The sequence below is a fragment of the Pongo pygmaeus genome, chromosome 11 (assembly GCF_028885625.2).
Source record: "Pongo pygmaeus isolate AG05252 chromosome 11, NHGRI_mPonPyg2-v2.0_pri, whole genome shotgun sequence".
NCBI lineage: Eukaryota > Metazoa > Chordata > Mammalia > Primates > Hominidae > Pongo > Pongo pygmaeus.
In genome coordinates, this window is record NC_072384.2 from 16747085 (window position 1) to 16766829 (window position 19745).

General features: G+C 39.6%; 1 protein-coding gene across 10 annotated transcripts in view; it reads right to left on the minus strand.

Annotated features, from left to right (window-relative positions):
* Positions 1 to 19745, minus strand: part of UGGT1 (UDP-glucose glycoprotein glucosyltransferase 1) — a 112751-nt gene that overhangs the window by 20922 nt on the left and 72084 nt on the right. For 9 of the 10 annotated variants that reach the window (XR_008500975.2, XM_054477102.2, XM_054477098.2 and 6 more), the window contains 11 exons: positions 19032 to 19130; positions 18276 to 18299; positions 17339 to 17433; positions 14975 to 15181; positions 14080 to 14211; positions 13328 to 13458; positions 9787 to 9882; positions 4256 to 4358; positions 3360 to 3439; positions 1882 to 2071; positions 705 to 863 (listed from right to left, as the gene is read on the minus strand). Coding sequence is in view for 9 of the 10 variants with exons in the window: in XM_054477102.2 (XP_054333077.1) it covers positions 705 to 863; positions 1882 to 2071; positions 3360 to 3439; positions 4256 to 4358; positions 9787 to 9882; positions 13328 to 13458; positions 14080 to 14211; positions 14975 to 15181; positions 17339 to 17433; positions 18276 to 18299; positions 19032 to 19130 (1316 nt within the window). In the remaining variant the exon portion in view is untranslated. The remainder of the gene's footprint in view (positions 1 to 704; positions 864 to 1881; positions 2072 to 3359; positions 3440 to 4255; positions 4359 to 9786; positions 9883 to 13327; positions 13459 to 14079; positions 14212 to 14974; positions 15182 to 17338; positions 17434 to 18275; positions 18300 to 19031; positions 19131 to 19745) is intronic. The other variant, XM_054477100.2, reaches the window with a different exon arrangement.

Here is a 19745-nt window from a genome sequence, read left to right on the forward strand (position 1 = left end):
AATCAATGCAACTCTTAAAAAACCAAAACTACACATTAAAAACTCTAGCACAGACCAGGTGCGGTGGCTCACGCCTGTAATCCCAGCACTTCGGGAGACCATGGCGGGTGGATCACTTGAGGTGAGGAGTTTGAGACCAGCCTGGCTAACATGGTGAAACCCCATTTCTACTAAAAAAGGACAAAAATTAGCCGGGCATGGTGGTGGGTGCCTGTAATCCCAGCTGCTCAGGAGGCTGGGGCAGGAGAATTGCTTGAACCTGGGAGGCGGAGGTTGCAGTGAGCTGAGATCACACTACTGCACTCCAGCCTGGGGAGGAGTCTCAAAAAAAAAACTAGTACAATAAAGGCCAGTCACACCAATAAATCGTCTGCTCTTTAGCTGTGCTTCAGGGAAGAATCAACGTGTGATGCATGAATAAGTGTCGCACTTCCAAAGAAAAGAAAAAGGCTGTCAGCTCATGAGCAATCTATTTTCAGGGGGCCAATTCAGTTATAGCTGAGTATTCCAGCATGTTTTTTCTTTTGACATGTAATTCTAACCTACAAATTTAGCTGAACTAATGATTTCTATATTGACCAAATTCAGCCTATAATGAATTTTAATCTCACTCTACGGTTAAGAATGCTAATTGCTCCATCATAAATTATAGTGCCCAAATTAACATAACTACAATATCACTATCTGATGAACAGATTATTTACCAGATTGGCCATAACAATGGTGTCCACAATGACCGGGTTGGCTGAAGTTCCTAAGGTAAACTGCAGTCCCCGTGGAGGTTGGCCTGTGGTGATGTCATAGCAATGACCTTCCAGTAACAGGTACTCCAGCTCATACTCAGCAGCCACTACACTGTCCACCTGCAAGCCAAAATCCAATCACTTGAGCGCACTCAGAGACAACATGAATAAATCTGAAATGCATTACGCAAACTAAAGGAAGCAGACAAAAAGGACTTACATAATATATGATCATATTTTAAGAAATTCAAGAAAAGACAAAAGTATAATGACAGAAAGCAGATCAGTTGTTGCCTGAAACCAGGCGAGAGGAGGCTACTGTCTGCAAAGGGGTATAAAAGAACTTTTTGGGGTAATGGAAATGTTCTGCATCTTGGCTATGGTGGTGGTTAATGACTGTATACAATTATAAAAACTGGGTCGGAAAGAGAAAGGAGAAAAAAACAATAAGGACATTATTCTAAAAATATGAATGAGGATAAGATACTAAATGTTGAAAAAAATTAAAGACCTAAATGCAAAGACATCCTGTAGTCACGTATCAGTAGAAAAACTTGCACACAACATTCATAGCAGCATTTTTCATAACAACCAAAAAGTAAAAACAACCCAAATGTCCATTCGTGAAAGGATAAATAAAATGTGATATGTCCATAAATAAAATATTATCTGGCAAGTTAAAAAGAATGAAGCATCAATACATACTACAGCATGGATGGATCTTGAAAACAATTTGTTATGTGAAAGAAGCCAGTTACAGAAGACCACATTTGATTCTATTTAGACAAAATGTCAGAATAGGCAAATCCATAGAGATAGAAAGTAGACTAGCAGTTGCCAGGGGCTGGGGAAATGGAGAGTGACTGCTAATGAGTATGGGGCTTTTGCTGGGGATGCTGAAAACATTCTAAAATTATATACTGGTGATGGCTGCACAACTCTGTGAAGGTACTAAAACCTCTCAACTGTACACGTTAACGGGGAAAATTTTATGGTATATGAGTTCCATGTGAATAAAGCTGTTGTTTAAAAAAATACCATACCTGAACACCGATGTCTCAGAGGCCCACCTAGACTATGATTCAATCTGCTGTATTATACATGATTAGGTATTTGGAAGCAATAGATATGGTCTTACCTCTTCTAAATAAATATTATCAAGATCATACGGTGTTCTGACAGATTCTATCATCCAGCTTTCAGGTGTGTTCAAATTCAGAGTGAACAGTGGAGACTGAGGCATATCCAAAAATTTTGCGATTGGACCCTTAGCAAAACTATTGTCTGAAGTGAAAGAAATCTCTGGTTCTAAGACATAACGGTAAAAGCTGAAATTGAAAAGGAAAGTGTTAGAGATTTTTCTATGTGACAACAGGACTTGAGTGTACAGCCCTTACACAGGTAAACAACTGGTTAAAACAAATTAGATTTGGAGGAGTACCCTTCCAGATTGGGAAAAGTGTTTCCAAAACCACCTTTGACCTTATGATGCCTCCTGTGGTTGCTGCAGATGCAAGAAAAGGCAAACAAGGACAGCACTGAGGAGGAGTGCTCAGTGGTGACCTGTGGTGATGTCGTAGCAATGACCTTCTAGTAACAGGTACTCCAGCTCATACTCAGCAGCCACTATACTGTCCATCTGCAAGCCAAAATCCAATCACTTGAACAGAGGCCACTCCTTCACATGGATGGCTGTCAGGGTCACAATTAGGTCCTGGGCATTTTCCTCCCTTCAGGGAGGATTCATTTTTCTCTTTAAAACCAATTCCTAAATGCTGATTGGGCTCTCAGGCTAGTCCTGAAAACACTAATAATGTAAACATTTCCCCTATACGAGAATAATGGTGGAAGCTGGGAACCCTTTGGTTACTTGCAAATGCTGTTTCAATCCACTTAGAAGCTAACCTATAAAACACAGCACACTGGCAAGTTAGAAATTTCCCATAGCCACAACACTAACTGCTTTTTGTATCACTTTTTTCATAAATGACCATTCCAAAGCTCATGACAATATATAGCTAAGCAAGCTTCCTCTAACATGTATATTCCAACTTGAAATGAATATTATTCTTTTAAGATGAAAAGCACAAATGGGTCCAGGCGTGGTGGCTCACACCTGTAAACCCAGCACTTTGGGAAGTGAGGCAGAAGGATCACTTGAGGTCAAGAGTTCGAGACCAGCCTGGTCAACATGGTGAAACCCCGTCTCTACTAAAAATACAAAAATTAGCTGGGCGTGGTAGTGTGCGCCTGTAATCCCAGCTACTAAGGAGGCTGAAGCAGGAGAATCGCTTGAACCCGGGAGGCAGAGGCTGCAGTGAGCCAAGATCATGCCACTGCACTCCAATCTGGGCAACAGAGCGAGACTCCATCTCGAAAAAAAGAAAGAAAAGGCACAAATGCAAGCAGCCTGGGTTAATGCCACCTAAATGCTACAAACACACTATGTTCTTAGAACTTCTGATTAGAGTGAAATTTGGCAAAACTGAACATTTAGTAAATGACCATTTCAAACATGATGTCCACCTATAAATCCATCTGATCCTCTAACATGCAATATCAGAACTTGGATTCAGTACCATTTCTTCAACTGTTTTCTTACATAGCATGTTTTACCTTTTTAAAGGCATGTCGGAAAGTTTGGATTGGCAGTTCATAAATACTCTCAGATTCATGTTTATCAGCTGAGCCAAAACCTAGAAGGAAAACCAGATGACAAAATATTTAGGATTTTTTTCTTCAGAAATTTATTATTTGACACTGAGCTATTAATATCTCCAGAAAAGATATAAAAATAATAACAGCCATAGAGTCTGCACCGGAGAAACTTCTGGAAATCACAACTCTACTGCACAATCTACATCACACATACATAGGACGTGGCCAAAAACAATGAGAAGTAGGCTGCTGCAGCTCACTGCTCCTCACACGAAGGCAGTTCCCGTGGGGAAGCAGCAGGCAGATCATGGAAAAACTACAGGCCTCAGAGTCACCGCTCACATGCCAAAGGATGAAAAAACAGAGATACCAATACTCACAAAAAAGGTTAGAGATTTATTTGGCAATGAATGTTGGAGTGACTGTGTCTTTGTCAAAGGTCTTTTAAATGTCCTAAAATTGTAACACACTGTACATGTCTAAAAGACACGCCAAGACAAAAAATCCATGGTAGTTATAAAAAAGGAAAAATGAAAAAACATATTCATCTCTTTGCCATTATAAATTAAAATATAGCATACCTTAATTCCAGGATGTTTTACTCTAAATGAGGATGTTAATCACTTTTTAAAATTACATGAGGCAGCCAACCACACTTGCACCAACTTTCTAGGGCTGTGAGGTTGTTTCACAGCCACTGTCAATCTTTGTAAAGATTGCTCTGCCCTAGAACCCCATAGCATTGTCCAGTGCCTGTTGAAGACAACTTAAGGAAAACAAAGCTCTCAGTGAATTTCAGAGCATGTGACAACTTCAAACAAAGGTGATGTACACCTCCTGCACAGCGTTCCTACCAAGAGCAAAGGAGCAAGTCTCTGTGCTTCTCTGGTGACAGGGTCAACGACAGCCACGACATCAAAGTATGTCTCCCCTTCCTTCGGCCTCAGTTTGATTGCACTGAAAGATCACAAGGATAAAACATTAACCTGGAGGACACAGGAAACACAAGTTTTTTTTGTACAATATAACCTTCAACCTTCTTAGCATTTCAAAGAACTTTAGATCTAGAAAGACTAGACTATGACAGTGGCCAACTATATGATTCTGTCTATCCCAAAGATTGCAAAGCCTTAATAATGGATCTGAAATGGACTGAAAGGTCCATGTAAAGAGAGGAAAAACAGCTTGCAACTGTATTTAACCAAAAACTGAGAAAAGCTACTGAAGTTAGCTTCTGATAACATTATGCCAATTTTTACTTCTTGGCAAGAAGAGTACAAAAAGAAAAAGAATAAATCAATTTTTAAAAAATAATGAAAGAACATTCCAGAAAACCTGCAAAACAGAGAAAAAGGAAAAATATAATCACAAAATATTCACTATCCCAGCCCACTTAGCTGCATCTCTACGTAATCCTTTATAGATGCCTGTATAAACATTAGTTGTAGATACAGATTAGCAATTTCAAAACAATTTCCTTCCATCTCTCACTACTGTAGCATAGATTTCCACATGCTGTTACACAACAAGCATCCTCTATAAGAAATAATATGCTATTTATCAAATGAGGCTGTCAGAGTTTACTCCAGCTTTTCTTTACTGCTGGACATAGAGATGGCTTTCAACCTGTAAACAATTTGTACAACCAACTTTCTCCACATTTGGAAATTTCTTTAGAGTCAAGGAAATGCTAGACATGAGATTATGGAGACAAAGGATACAAATACTTTGCAGCTAATAAGTATTGTCAACCACATTTCCTGAAGAACTAAACAAATTTACAAGGCCAAAAAATAAATTTCACCACATCCTTCGTCAGCATTAAGTTATAGATATTTTGCCTGTTCTTTTCCTTATTTACTTTTTTAGAGACAAGGTCTCACTCTGTGGCCCAGGCTGGAGTGCAGTGGCGTGATCATGATTCACTGAAGCCTCTAACTTCTGGGTTGAAATGATCTCTCAACTTAGCCTCCTAAGTAGCTAGGACTACAGACACATGCCACCATGCTGGGCTAATTTATATTTTTTTGTAGAGATACAGGTCTCACCATACTGACCAGACTAGTCTCAAACTCCTGGCCTCAAGTGATCCTCCTGCCTTGGCTTCTCAAAGCAATGGCATAAGCCACCACACCTGGTCCTTTTTTTAAAAAAAAAAAAAAAAAAGACAGAGTCTCGCTCATTCACCCAGGCTGGGAGTATAGTGGCGTGATCTCGGTTCACTGCAACCTCCACCTCCCGGGCTCAAGCAATCCTCGTGCCCCAGCCACCAAAGTAGCTGGGATTACAGGCGCATGCCACCATGCCCAGCTAATTTGTGTATTGTTAGCAGAGACGGTGTTTTGCCATGTTGGCCAGGCTGGTCTTGAACTCCTGGCCTCAAGTGATCTGCCTGCCTTGGCCTCCCAAAGCACTGGGATTACAGGCATGAGCCATCATGCCCAGCCCCCTTGTCTGTTCTTAACTGAATAGTAACTTCCTGTTGCATGGACTCCCTGTGAAGTCACACTGACTTTGGTGACTTAAAAGGAGCAGGGACCTCTAATGAACTTTTAAAAGGACTTAACTTGAAAGGATTTAAAATTATACCCAATTTTTGAAAACCGTTAACTGTTTAAACCATTATACTTTGTTTGCTCTGAACAATACTATAATGTGGTTACAATACTAACCACTACTTTTACTTTTTTTTACCAAACAACATTTACCTAAGTGGGATGAATACAAAAGAATACCACAAAACAGCATAACCAAGAAAACTGGAAACAATTTACATGCTCATGGAGGTTACTTCACATCTTCACTGCTTTGGAAATAAACATCAGAATAGCTTTGTAACTGTTTTGAGGTAGGTGCTTTCAATCTCTGGCATTATTAACAATTTCAGATTAAGTCCACTGCCAATCATTATTCTTCTAACACAACAAAACTTCTGTTACTCTAATACAACTATTCTCAAAGTGTGGCTCCAGAGCAGTGGCATCAGCTTCCCCTGGGCATTTGTGAGAAGCAAGTCAGGATCCAACCCAGACTTACTGAATCAGAAACTCTGGGGACGGGTCCAGCAATCTGCATTTTAACAAGCTCTCTAAGTAAAAGCCAAATTTTGAGAGCCACTGCCCTAATATAATTTGCACCTCTCTGCTATTCTAGAATTCTAGAAGGAAAAACTCATTAGAAAATAGCATTATACAAAGGCTCACAAGGGAACCAGAGAGAGAGTCTCAAAAAGGACTCTACACAAGAGTGTAACATCTGGTCATGCCTGCCCACATCAGGTTTGGGGTAGAGATTCACACAACATGTTCACATTCTGAGCCAGCAGTGTTCTAGGTGATCAGCAACAGGCACACCAGAAATTGACCCTGTGAGGTCCTTTACTTACTCCACATCTCTAGAACAAGAAAAAGGGACTCGAAAAAAAAACAAGGAAAGAGGAGTATTTGTGTGGAAATGGAAACAATATGAACAACATCATGTTTAAATGTATTCATTATATTGGTCAGAGAAAAGACCAGAATAAAACTAAAAGTGACAGAGACAGGAACAAGATTTGGAGATCATACACATTTGCCTATGGTTCGTACAGTAAATGTCAAAGAATACTGTGCTTAGTAGCATTAATGCACATGGGAATCCCCCAGGAGCAACTTGTTAAAATGCAGATGCTGATTCCTCAGGACTGGTGTGGGTCCAAAGCCTGCATTTCCAACAGGCTCCCAGACAATGTCTTGCTGCTGGTCCATGGACCACACTTTGAGGGCAAGAATATACATAACTGATGGTTCAGATCTTCCTATTTCTAGCATAAATGAGAAACTTCTGAGTTAAGTGTAATAAACATTCATTTAACTGACACAACTCCCAATAAGAGGAACTTCTCTAATAGGAATTATAATTTGTCTCATAACAGAATTTATAATTAAGGTATTTTAATTATACAAAACATGGAGATCCATGGAGAAGAAGATTTCTAAAAAGGGAAGAGGTCTTTGCTCAAGACTCGCTACCTTGGGCAAGAAGGGTAAACAAGATGGCAGGTTGATTAGGAAAGGTTTCCTCCTGCTGGTGACTAATGAGTTACTTCCTGAAAGTTCACAAAAATGTTGCGAAAATGGGTGCAATCTGGGTGCTAACGGCCAAATTCAACAAGGATTATCCAGGAGCCATAAGAATCTTCACCCACTGCTGACATAAAAAATTAGGACACACAACCAGTGCAAACAGAGAGGGCCTCCATTCCAGCCTACAATCATCAAATAATCTGACCATGCACACCTGATCCCCACAAGGATTGGTCATAAAAAAACACAGGTCCACTAAACCAAAGTCCAATCCATGCCAGACTAATCAGCTCAGAATCACAGAGGAGTAGGACATAGGCATCTATATTTAAAGCCTCCCTGGGGATTCCGAGGCACAATCAGTGTATATGTATATACTTGCCAGCTACAGCAAAGGCTATATACATTACTGCACAGGGCTCTTTCCTAGAAACAATTAAATCTAATAATGAGGAAACAACTCAGACTGTGAGACATTCCCTAAGACAACTGTTCTGGACTCTTAAAAAATGTCATCATAAAAGACAAAAGACTAGAAAACAAAAATGGCAAAGAACTCTTCCAGATTAAAGGAGACCAAAGAGACACAACTCTGTAATATGTAATCTGGATCAAAACAAATACAAAAAACAGTTGTAGAAGGTCATTACAAAGATACTGGAGACATGTGAATAGAAATTGTGTTTTAATATTACTGTATCAAGGTTACATTTCTGAGGTCAGTTAACAGTACTGCGGAGAAGTCCTAGCACTCAGGATACACATGCGGAAAACGACAGACATGTTACATCAGGATGTCTGCAATGTATTTCCAAATGGTGCAGGAAAAAATATGACCATGTGTGTATGCAAACATATAAATAAACTACTAAAGCAGTTACTAGAAGTAGTACACAAACACACACATGCAGACACATGCAAACATGCACATGTGCAGATGACAGAGATAAAGCAAATGTGACACACCAACAACTGGTGAATCTAAGTGAAGGATATTTGGGTGCTCATTATACTAGTCTTTCAACTATTTCTAGGCTTTAAACTTTTCAAAACAAAAAAGTGAAGAACAAAAAGGCAAACTCCCTCATTATGCTAAGCTTATTTAAAACAAAAGTTTTCAGCCAAGCACCTTGGGAGGCTGAGGCAGGTGAATAACTTGAGCCTAGGAGTTTGAGACCAGCCTGGGCAACACAATGAGACCCCATCTCTATAAAAAATACAAAAACTAGCCAGGCATGGTGGCAAGCGCCTGTGGTCCCTTCTACACAGGAGGTTGAGGTAGGAAGATCACTTGAGCCCAGAAGGCGGAGGGTGCAGTGAGCTGAGATCACGCTACTGCATTCTAGCCCAGATGACAGAATGAAACCCTGTTCTATTTTTTAAAAAAAAGTTTTCAATAAAAGATGAATGAGGCAAGTACTTTAATAATCTGTTTATCTTACTATTATGATTTTGAGATGGAGTCTTGCTCTGTCTCCAAGGCTGGAGTACAATGGCATGATCTCTGCTCACTGCAACCTCCGCCTCCTGGGTTCAAGTGATTCTCCTGTCTCAGGCTCCCGAGTAGCTGGGATTACAGGCACCTGCCACCATGACTGGCTAATTTTTGTATTTTTGTAGAGATGGGGTTTCACCACGTTGGCCAGGCTGGTCTCAAACTCCTGACCTCAGGTGATCCGCCGGCCTCAGCCTCCCAAAGTGCTGGGATTACAGGCATGAGCCACCACATCCAGCCAATCTTTATTTTTTTGTGAGACAGGGTCTCAGTCTGTTGCTCAGGCTGGAAGTGCAGTGATGCGATCATGGCTCACTGCAGCCGCTACCTCCAGAGCAGCTGGGACAACATGCACATGCCACCACACCCAGCTAATGTTTTAAAACTTTTCTGTAGAGACAGGGTCTCCCTTTGTTTGCTGGTCTCGAGCTTCTGGGCTCAAGCAATCTTCCCACATTGGCCTCCCAAAGTGCTGGAATTACAAGCATGAGCTACCTTGACCTGCCTGTGTTTACTCTCGAATTTAAGAAAAGTACAACTTCTCTGTTTAATTAAATGCAGTCTATTTTCTACTACAAGGGTACACTCAGAGTTATTTCAGATTCATTTAGAAATAAATGTCAGTTTTCATACAACTGAGATTTACATATGAATTTTACATATGAACACAAATATATACATGTGAAAACTGCACACCAAACAAACGTTCAATTCCTATAAGAACTTATATATAAATCTTATATGGAAAAATGAAGGAGCTGAGGTAAAGGCAAACGTAAGAGTTTAATATTCAAGAATATGCATAAATTCAACATTAATTCTATACCTGTGTCTGTCTTCAAAAAACTGGTACTCGATTCTTGCATCTCCTTTTGGTTGCGCTGACAGAAGAGCATCCACCTTCATTACCAAGTCGCTTGCCCTGAAAGAAGGGGTTAGAGAAATCTTAGTATCTTTTTAACTGAAAGTTCTCCAATTATTGCCAAACATATCATCAGCCCAAATACTGAATTCTAACAAGATGGTTTGAACATGGTATAAAATCTGTGCTGATAGGCATGAGAAAGAGTGATTAGTGGTATAACCTTGGAGAAGTTACTCACTTTCCCACATGTGAAATGGAGACAGCACCCACTCTGCATGACTCTAGTAAAACTGCACAACTCTGCAATGCACCTAGCTGAGGCCCTGGCCCATTACAGGCTGTCAGTATTATTTACATTCTCCCTTGTCCTTTTAAAACTATTATGTTTTATGACTATTAGAGTAATAATTCACTGGAAAATAAATATAAGCAGAAAATTGAAATTACACATAATATCAAGTAATAAGCTCTGATATTTTGGCTTATAATTCTATTTTCAAATACATATAATCAAATTATACTGGCAGCCTGTTTTTTCACTTAAAAACATATTATAAAAATCCTTTCCTTGGTTAATAAATACAGTGATATTTCAATATTTTTGTTTGTTTGTTTGTTTGAGTCAGGGTCTCACACTAGTTGCCCAGGGCTCGATCTCAGCATCCTCGACCTTCTAGGCTCAGGTGATTCTCCCACCTCAGCCTCCCGAGTGGCTGAGACTACAGGCGTGCACCACCAGGCCCAGCTAATTTTTTATGTATTTTTAGTACAGATAGGGTTTTAGTACAGACCAGGCTGGTCTTGAACTCCCGGGCTCATGCAATCTGCCCGCCTCACCTCCTAAAGTGCTGGGATTACAGGCGTGAGCCACTGTGCCCAGCCTATTTCAACATATTTATGACTGCATAATGTTATATTTACAGACACAAAATAATCTAAATATTAAACTAACTATTGAACATCTATGTTGTTTCTAATTTCACTATTACAATTAACACTGAAGTAAACCACTTTAAAAAGAATTTTATTGTCCCTGCCTCTTCTAAAACTGATTTTTTTTTTTTTTTTTTTTGAGACGGAGTCTCACTCTGTCGCCCAGGCTGGAGTGCAGTGGCGCGATCTCAGCTCACTGCAAGCTCTGCCTCCCGGGTTCACGCTATTCTCCTGCCTCAGCCTCCCGAGTAGCTGGGACCACAGGCGCCCACCACCATGCCCGGCTAATTTTTTGTATTTTTAGTAGAGACGGGGTTTCACCATGTTAGCCAGGATGGTCTCGATCTCCTGACCTCATGATCCGCCCACCTCGGCCTTCCAAAGTCCTGGGATTACAGGCGTGAGCCACCGCGCCTGGCCTAAAATTGATTTCTAACTGAAAAAGATCTTGAACTAAACCAGAAAAAAAAAAAAAAAAAAAAAAAACTCCAATTTGCTGAATCAAAGACTAAATCCTAAATAAGAATTTTAAAAGAGCACTGTGAATGTATTTGAACTGTAATTAAGCCTATACATTTTCTATGAACCCAGCAAATATATCAAATTAACTATTTCGGTTCAACTTCTCAATATAAATGCCCAATATATACAATACAGGCCATTCTCTTCCTGTGATGTGTCAACATGGTTACAAAACATGTCAAGGGGCACTTGGTTATGTGGACTGGAGTGAGCAGGCCAACAAGAAACTCCCTGAAGGCTGATGAAGTACAATGATCAAAGTGTACAGAGCCAAGCTTCAGGGCAGCCTTGGGGATGCAGATTGGGTCATGAATGATAGCTGTGGCTGTCACGGGGAAGCGGGCGCTAATGAAAACCCAATGCAGACAAGGTAATTTTGGGAGGCCTAAGAGTTTTAGCATTAGTCTTTTGGCCCCATGACTACCTGATTTCCCTAAATTCACTCAGGAAAGATCGAGAGCCATCTCTCATCGGCAAAAGGCAAGTCTTCTATAGGCACAGTCTGGCAATTATATAGCCCAAGAAGACCCCAAGGAGCTCCCTGCAGTGGTCCAACAGCATGCCACACCAAGCCTATGCCTGTGACATGGCTGCTTCGAGTCACGAGTACCTCCTGGCCTACATCAGGGAAGCGTTTCACAGGTCGGGACAAGGGGCATCACTCAGGAGCCACTGAGGTAAGAGGGATCCTCTCCTTCTTTGTAGGAAGAAACGATTTCTTCCTAGGTCATACAAGACATGGCAACAGCTGACTTTGACAGCTATCCCAGTCAACACTTCTCTAAAACATGCTCTTGAACTCTGTAGCATGATGATATAAGAAAAAAACCCAGCAGAACTTTTTTTTTTTTTTTTTTTTTTTTTTTTTTTTTTTTTTTGAGACAGAGTCTCACTCTGTCACCCAGGCTGGAGTGCAGTGGCACAATCTTGGCTCACTGCAACCTCTCAAGCAGAACTTTAAAATTTTATATCCTCCAACTATGCATCAAAGAACACATCTCCACAGAATGGGAGAAAATGTTTACAAATCATGTATCTAGTAAGAAAGTGACATCCAGAATGTATAAAGAACTGCTACATCTCAACGACAAAAAAAAATGCAATTAAAAATGAGCAAAAGACTTGAATAGACATTTTCCCAAAGATATATAAATGGCCAATCTGTACATGACAAGATGCTCAACATCACCAATCGTTAGGGAAATGTGAATCAAACCACAAGGAGATAGCACTTCATACCCACAAGGATGGCTATTATAAAAAGCAAACAAACAAACAAAAAACCCCCCAGAAAATTACAAGTGTTGTGAGGATGTGGAGAAACCGGAACCCTTGAGCATCGCCAATGGGAACGTAAAATGGTACAGCCACTGTGGGAAAGGTACTGTGGTTCCTCAAACAATTAAACATAGAAATAGATCCTCCAACTACATAGTCACTTGATATTTAATGCAGAAACTACATATATGTAACAATGGACTCCAGGGTCCCTCCAAACAATTTATTTTCTTCCGTTAAGAAAATAACACACTCAAATATATCAGCTTATAATAACACTGAAAATTAAAATTAAAAAACCAACAACAACCAATTCATCATCACCTTTGAAGATACAAAGGAAACAACTCAGTATTCTGCACTGGTAAATAAAAGAAAGATTAAACTGCCTTTCCTTTCCTGAACAACATAAAACTGAAGGGTAACCAAATAGATAATGATGAAAAGTATCACTTTACATAAGTATTCCAGGTAATAAATAAACTAGCCTCTTTACTTCTGCATATATTTGAAATTTTCCACAACCAAAAATTATAAAAATAAAAAGAGAGAACTAATTCAGTTCTTTAAATAGTACCCTACAAAAGAAAGTATCTTGTTTCAACAGAAGCATACATTAAAACTGGCATTGAAGAGTATTATTAGATTTTAAAACTGGAAATAAAACACCTTGGGATATGTAGTATGAGTAACAACATACAATTCTAACTGATCAATGAGGAAAGTCCAATTATATAACTCCTGTAATTCCTCCTATGGCAAAACTTACACATCTTCTTCTACCCGAAGCTGTTGAATATGAGATTTTATTTTCTGTCCTGAGGTTTTTAAGATGATGTTTTCGAGGAGGTGGAAATCGTCTTGATTAAAGAGCTCCCTATCCTCCAGTGGCCCAATGATCTGTGAAGGAGAGAAGAGCAGGCGCTTAGCTCTGGAAGGCTGCCTGCACTCAGCAAGCTGGTAAGGAACCCTCTGGCGTCCTCAGGCTACCTCATACGCCAGATCACCTTAAAGACCTGAGACAGGTACATGTCTAGATAACATCAGTGAAATAATACAAAGTAAAGCCCAAAACAAGTACTTGTAGTTATTTACTTATCAGTTCCTCAAGGACACAGTGTAAACCTGTGTACATCACAGTATGTTACAGTAAGCAAACTCCAAAGTAAAATAAAATCGTAACGTAGTTTTCATTAATTCTCCCTGAATAAAAACAACAAAGGCTACTTTATGTGTCAAAGTCCATACTGATTGACTTTCTGAGAGCCACCACACTCTCACCGCCTCGCACAATGGCAGGACACAAATGGACAGCAGGAAGGCTCCATATGGGGATATTTGTCTATGTCAAAAAGCACAGCTCCTTGGAAATAGGAGGCAGAAACATCAATGGCACTTCATAAGCCCCAATCACCTTTGAAAAAAGAGTGGCACTGTTTGAAGAGTTTACTAGCTTCAGAGGAGAATGCTGCAAAGACTGTTCACGGATCTAATGTGAAGTCAAGCTTGACAAATCCTCACCCTTCCATTGCTGATCACTGCCCTCTGTCCCTTCTTCAGCTTCAGAACATCCCTGCAGTACACGGCATGAGACAAAATGAAATCCATTTTGGAAGACTCAAAGACCTCTTTAAAAAGACTGAAATCCATTCCCTAGGAAAGTAATCATTATTAAGGAAAAACAGTCGTTATTAAGCAAACCATATAAACAAATAAACACAGTGAATAAACCATAAAATTTCTTTCCCTGGAAAGTAATAACTAATTTTCATAATTAACATTAAGATGTGTCAATTCTCCAGTCTCCCCGCCATCTCCCTACTACTTAGAGTAACTGCTATTTCCTTATCTTTTCCTGTGATTTGTTCGACTAGCAGACTATTCATCATTCCTTTACTCTGCATTTTTAAATCCTGCTAATTTCCAGTGACAGCCTCTTTTCCTAATTGAAATGTCAAATACTGTATACTCATCATTCTGTAAAAAATTTAAAAACTACAAAACTGTGTCAAAAAAATAAGTAACATAAAATACAAATGAATAAACACAGGCTTATTCTGGAAACACATCAAGAACATATAAGCCTTGAACCCGTAAGTGGTTCAAATCTCCGTTTTTTGCTCTATAAATAAGCCATATTGTCTCTTTTAAAAACTGTGCATAACAAATGGCCCCATACTTAAAACACACAAAAACTCAAATCATGCACCACACGAAAGATAGGCAAGGTTAAAAGTAATAAAGGGAATGTGACAGAATTACTTCTTGGAAATATTCTTCCAAATTAAAAAAAAATTCCCTGAGACTCAGGACTAAAATGACAAATCATGATCATGAACCGGACACGTAAGCTGCAGTGGGTGAGCTTCTGTGGCAGACAAAATGGGGCAGCCTCATGAGAGGCTCAGAGCCTTACCCCAACAGAGAACTCCGCAATGTCAGCTCCTGCAGCCAGGGCCTCTGCAGCCCCCTCCTTGGCCATTTTGGTGATGAAGTTCTTAGCAGCGTTGGAAGTCTGAGTTTGGAGAGCTGCCCAGATTGCTCTGGAGATCTGAGTGTTCTCATAGCTTATCTCTTTGGCAGGATTATTGATCATGCTTATTCTAACATTGTTACTGGATTTCTGTTCACAAAATGGGAAATGGGAGTCATATTGTAGATATTTTTGAACTTGAAAAGCAGCATTAACATCAGTCATGTTCAATAAGTAGCAAATAATATCTCTCTTAAAAGTCTCAGGCCGGGCGCAGTGGCTCATGCCTGTAATCCCAGCACTTTGGGAAGCCAAAGCGGGAGGATCACGAGATCAGGAGTTCGAGACCAACCTGGCCAACAGAGTGAAACTCTGTCTCTACTAAAAATACAAAAAATTAGCCAGGCATGGTGGCGGGCGCCTGTAATTCCAGCTACTCGCGAGGCTGTGGCAGGAGAATCGCTTGAACCCGGGAGGCGGAGGTTGCACTGAGCCGAGATCGCACCATTGCACTCCAGCCTGGATGACAGAGTAAGACTCAGTCTCAAAAAAAAAAAAAAAAAAGTCTCAGATAGTTCTCCTCCGCATTCAGAATAAAATTAAAATGCCATCGTCAAGCATTCAAAACCTTACATGAAGTGGCCCCCAGCCCACCTTTCCAACTTCATTTCTTACCATCCTGGTAAATATAGCATAAATTACAGACCCTCAGAGTTCTATCTTTACCCAACACAGTTTATATTCTTATACAACATATTTTGTATTCTTCTAACGCGCTTGTTTTAGAAATGTTTTCAGTGCTCTGCTCAAACCCTTCTTCATTCATACGGCCTCCCACATTCCTAGTACAATTCAATCTCTCCCTGGGTGAAAAGACAAGAATCCAAGTGGAAGAATATACCCAGGACACACAAAGCCAAAAAAGGGCTTGTACCAATAACATAAGCAACAGACATTTATATTTGGGTGTACCAAAAGACATAAGAGAATATTCATCGCAGCAGTCTTATAATAGCACCAAGCTAAAAACCCAACTGTCCTTCACATAACTTAAACAAATAAAACTTTGTGGTACAGCCATATGATATAATACTACAGAATGAAAAAGGACTATATACCCCTACTTATAACATCATGAATAAATCTCACAAAAGATTGGGTAAAGAAACCAAACACAAATGAAATGGCATAAGATTCCATTTTAATAAACCTAAAGATAGGCAAACCTATTCTCTAATATGAGAAGAGGGAAGAGGGGTGGTGTCTGGGCACAAACGTGGATGGGCACAAGAGTGGGAGGGCTTTCAGGAATTTGAGAATTCTCTATTTTCTGACCTGAGTGGTGGCCACAAGAGTGTGTTCTCTTTGTGACACTGTGTGTCCTATGATTTGAGCACTTCTTGTGAACCTACACTTTACTTCAATTAAAATAGTTATTAAAAAATGCAACTCTCCTTCCCCATTCTCCTACCCTACCACCATTTGAAGATTTACGTATTTGTGTTGGAGTGCCTTTCACATATAACTATCGCCCTTAGCTAGAACTGCCCTGTTCTAACTTCAAATTGACCACAGCATTTGGTCCACTCCTTGAACAATAAAGGCACTCGGCATGTGAGTAAAACTGAAACCACCTGGATATTTCCCTATTTCAGTAAACCTTCCCAGGTACAGAGCGGAAAGGGGATCATGAGGAGGGTTGTGAGGTATGGATGAAGACACAAACTGAAACAGCCCAGGAAAAAGAATTTTGACATCTCATCCTCTAACGATGACACTCTCCAGAAGAATCAGCTGCTTCCCAACCACCTGCCATTGCCACTCACTCAAGCCCGACTATTAATGGCAGCATATCTTTTCAGAACACCTATGTGTGTATCCCTCAGTGCATCTGGATCTACTTCTACTAAACGCACACACTACCATTCCTGTGTGCTACTGCCCCCACGTCCAGACCTCTGTCATGGTAAGGACCCCATCTCCCCGATACAGTACACAATACAATTGTTGGAGCAACTCTGCTCCAAGAACATGAAAAGGTATGCAATAAAACTTGTCTATGATGATCTCACTATTTATTTCTTTTCTCTATAAGAATCTATCCCGTTCAACAAAGCCTGGATACTGTAGTCTTAAATCTCTTCTCTTGAGAGCTGGCAGATCTCTAGAGATACAATACTCTGTTCCCTCGAGCATTAAGAAAGCAGGACTCCCAACTCCCACTGAACAATCCGAGCCGCACAGCGAAGCCCATGAGGACAACTACAGCCACAAACAAAAATATAAAATGAAGTCATAGATACTTGCCTGATGTTTGATGGCATCATACAGTAACTGCCGTCCAGAAGGGCTATCAAAATCCCCAACAATCCAAAAAGTTACTGGCCTAATAAAAGAATCATCTGTAGAAAAACAAAAACAGCTAACTGAGTTGGAGGAGAAAAGCACATTCTGTGTTTCAACATTCTGAAAATGAAATTGACCAAATAATTTGTAAGAACCATGCAAAAAGAAGAAAATGACAAGCTTAATAAAGATAGAAGAAAAAGTGGTAAACCTTTATTATAATGAAAGCAGGGGAATCTTCCACAGAGTTTAGTTACAGACTAGGAACATGCACTGATTAATTCTACTGATTAATGCACTGGTCTGGGCATCTGTTAGCATGTAAAATGAAAAACAGCCTTTGAACATGTGGGTAACATATTGTCATTTTTAATCATACTAATTTGTAATTTTTTGAAACTAATTCTTTACAAATGTTTATACAAAATTTATCTACATTGGCCAGGTGCAGTGGCTCACGCCTGTAATCCTAGCACTTTGGGAGGCCGAGGCGGGTGGATCACTTGAGGTCAGGAGTTCAAAACCAGCCTGGCCAAAATGGTGAAACCTCATCCCTACTAAAAATACAAAAAAGTTAGCTGGACGTGGTGGCGGGTGCCTGCAATCCCAGCTACTTGGAAGGCTGAGGCAGGAGGATCACTTGAAATCACTTGAACCCAGAAGGTGGAGCTTGCAGTGAGCCAAGATCACGGTACTGCACTCCAGCCTGGGTGACAGAATGAGACTCCGTCTCAAAAAAAAAAAAAAAAAAAAAAAAATTATCTACATTGATATAGCTTCCTGTTACCCACAGATTCCAGAAACAGTACAATTAAGTGTTGATAAATTCTAAATTACAATGGTCACCAAAACCAAAGAAGAAAATTAAGAAATAGAACATTCTGAAGTTTTAAGTTACCATAGATTTCCTTGGAGGACATTCCTGGACAAAGGTAAAGAGAAAAGAGTAGAAAAAAACAAAGTATCATTTCTGGAATGAATGCCTACTGTAAGAATCGAAAGTCTAAACAACGGCTAACACAGTCTATGGTTCTTCCTGCTGCTTAGTCCTGTCGGTGTCATGGTGCTGTCCCAGTACCCTAAGAAACAGTTTCTTTAAAGAACCAAATGGAGTAATTGCTTGTACTTTACATATAGCTGAGAAACCAGAACTTCTCTCAGGGAGAGACCACACCGGGGATTAAAAAAGGCGGTAAAAATAGCTGCCTTAAAATAACAGCCAGTGCTTTTTTGAAGCACTGACCCCAGGGGGACAGAATCTGTCCGCCACTACAGGGCGTCATTTTACACAATCTTAGCCTAAATAAATACCTCTACATAAAATCAGCTTCAAAGATTATACAAGGCTTTCTAAAATCAACTTTATCTTATAAACCCCAAAATAATAAAACCCTTTTTGACTAAAGTCAAAAGGTAAAACAGGTAATACAAAATTTACGAAGACATTTGAATTTTTAAACAAATGTTTATTTTCAACAAATATACAAAGAATTAAATTTTAAATAGATATGTTCTAGACTCAAAGCATTATAAGAAATAAGAAAAATTATGAAGTCTCTTTCCCTTTTTTCTCTTGATTTGCAAATTAAGATGAATATGCAAATACTTTCAAAAAAAATGTTGAATGCAAGATAACAAGCCTCAAATGGATTACCTTTCTTTGTCAAATAGTTCATACTATTGGCTACAGCAGCAGTCTTGCCTTGGGAATCCAAGATGGTAAATCTAGCATAATCATCCACAAAGAAGTTATCTGGGAGAAAAAATGAAATACGTATATATTAGTTCCAGTTCAATCTATTCTTAATATTCAACCGATGACCTGACTTGATCATAATATAACATTTATAGAAATGTGTGAGTGAAGTATATTAAGTTCCATGTTTACTGAACAACTTCACAACATGACCCCTATCCCTACTGAAGTTACACATCAAAGACACAAGGCTGATGAAAACATACATATCTCACACAGCTATCATACAAGTATGTGTCAGTTTAATGGCTGAAATTCATCCTATTCCCATTCCTGTCACTTGTCAACTGGAGAACAATCTCAAAGAGATCCCCTTAACTCATTTCTCCCTTCCCTAGTCCAACCAGTGGAGTAAGCTCTTCCCCTTCCTACGGAGGAAGCAGGGGTAAAAGAGAAAATACATAAGAAAACTAATTTTTATTTTTCAGGTCTAACAAAATATCACCTCTTAAAACCTTAACAGAAATAAAAGGTCATTTTCACTCTTTTTGCGTATATCCCTTCTCCAATTAGTGTCAAAGGGCAATCCTCATTATTCATTTTCCCTCAGATTATTATTCCTAGAATTCCAGTTTCATCAAGTCATTCTCTTGCTCTAAACTACCCAGTAAT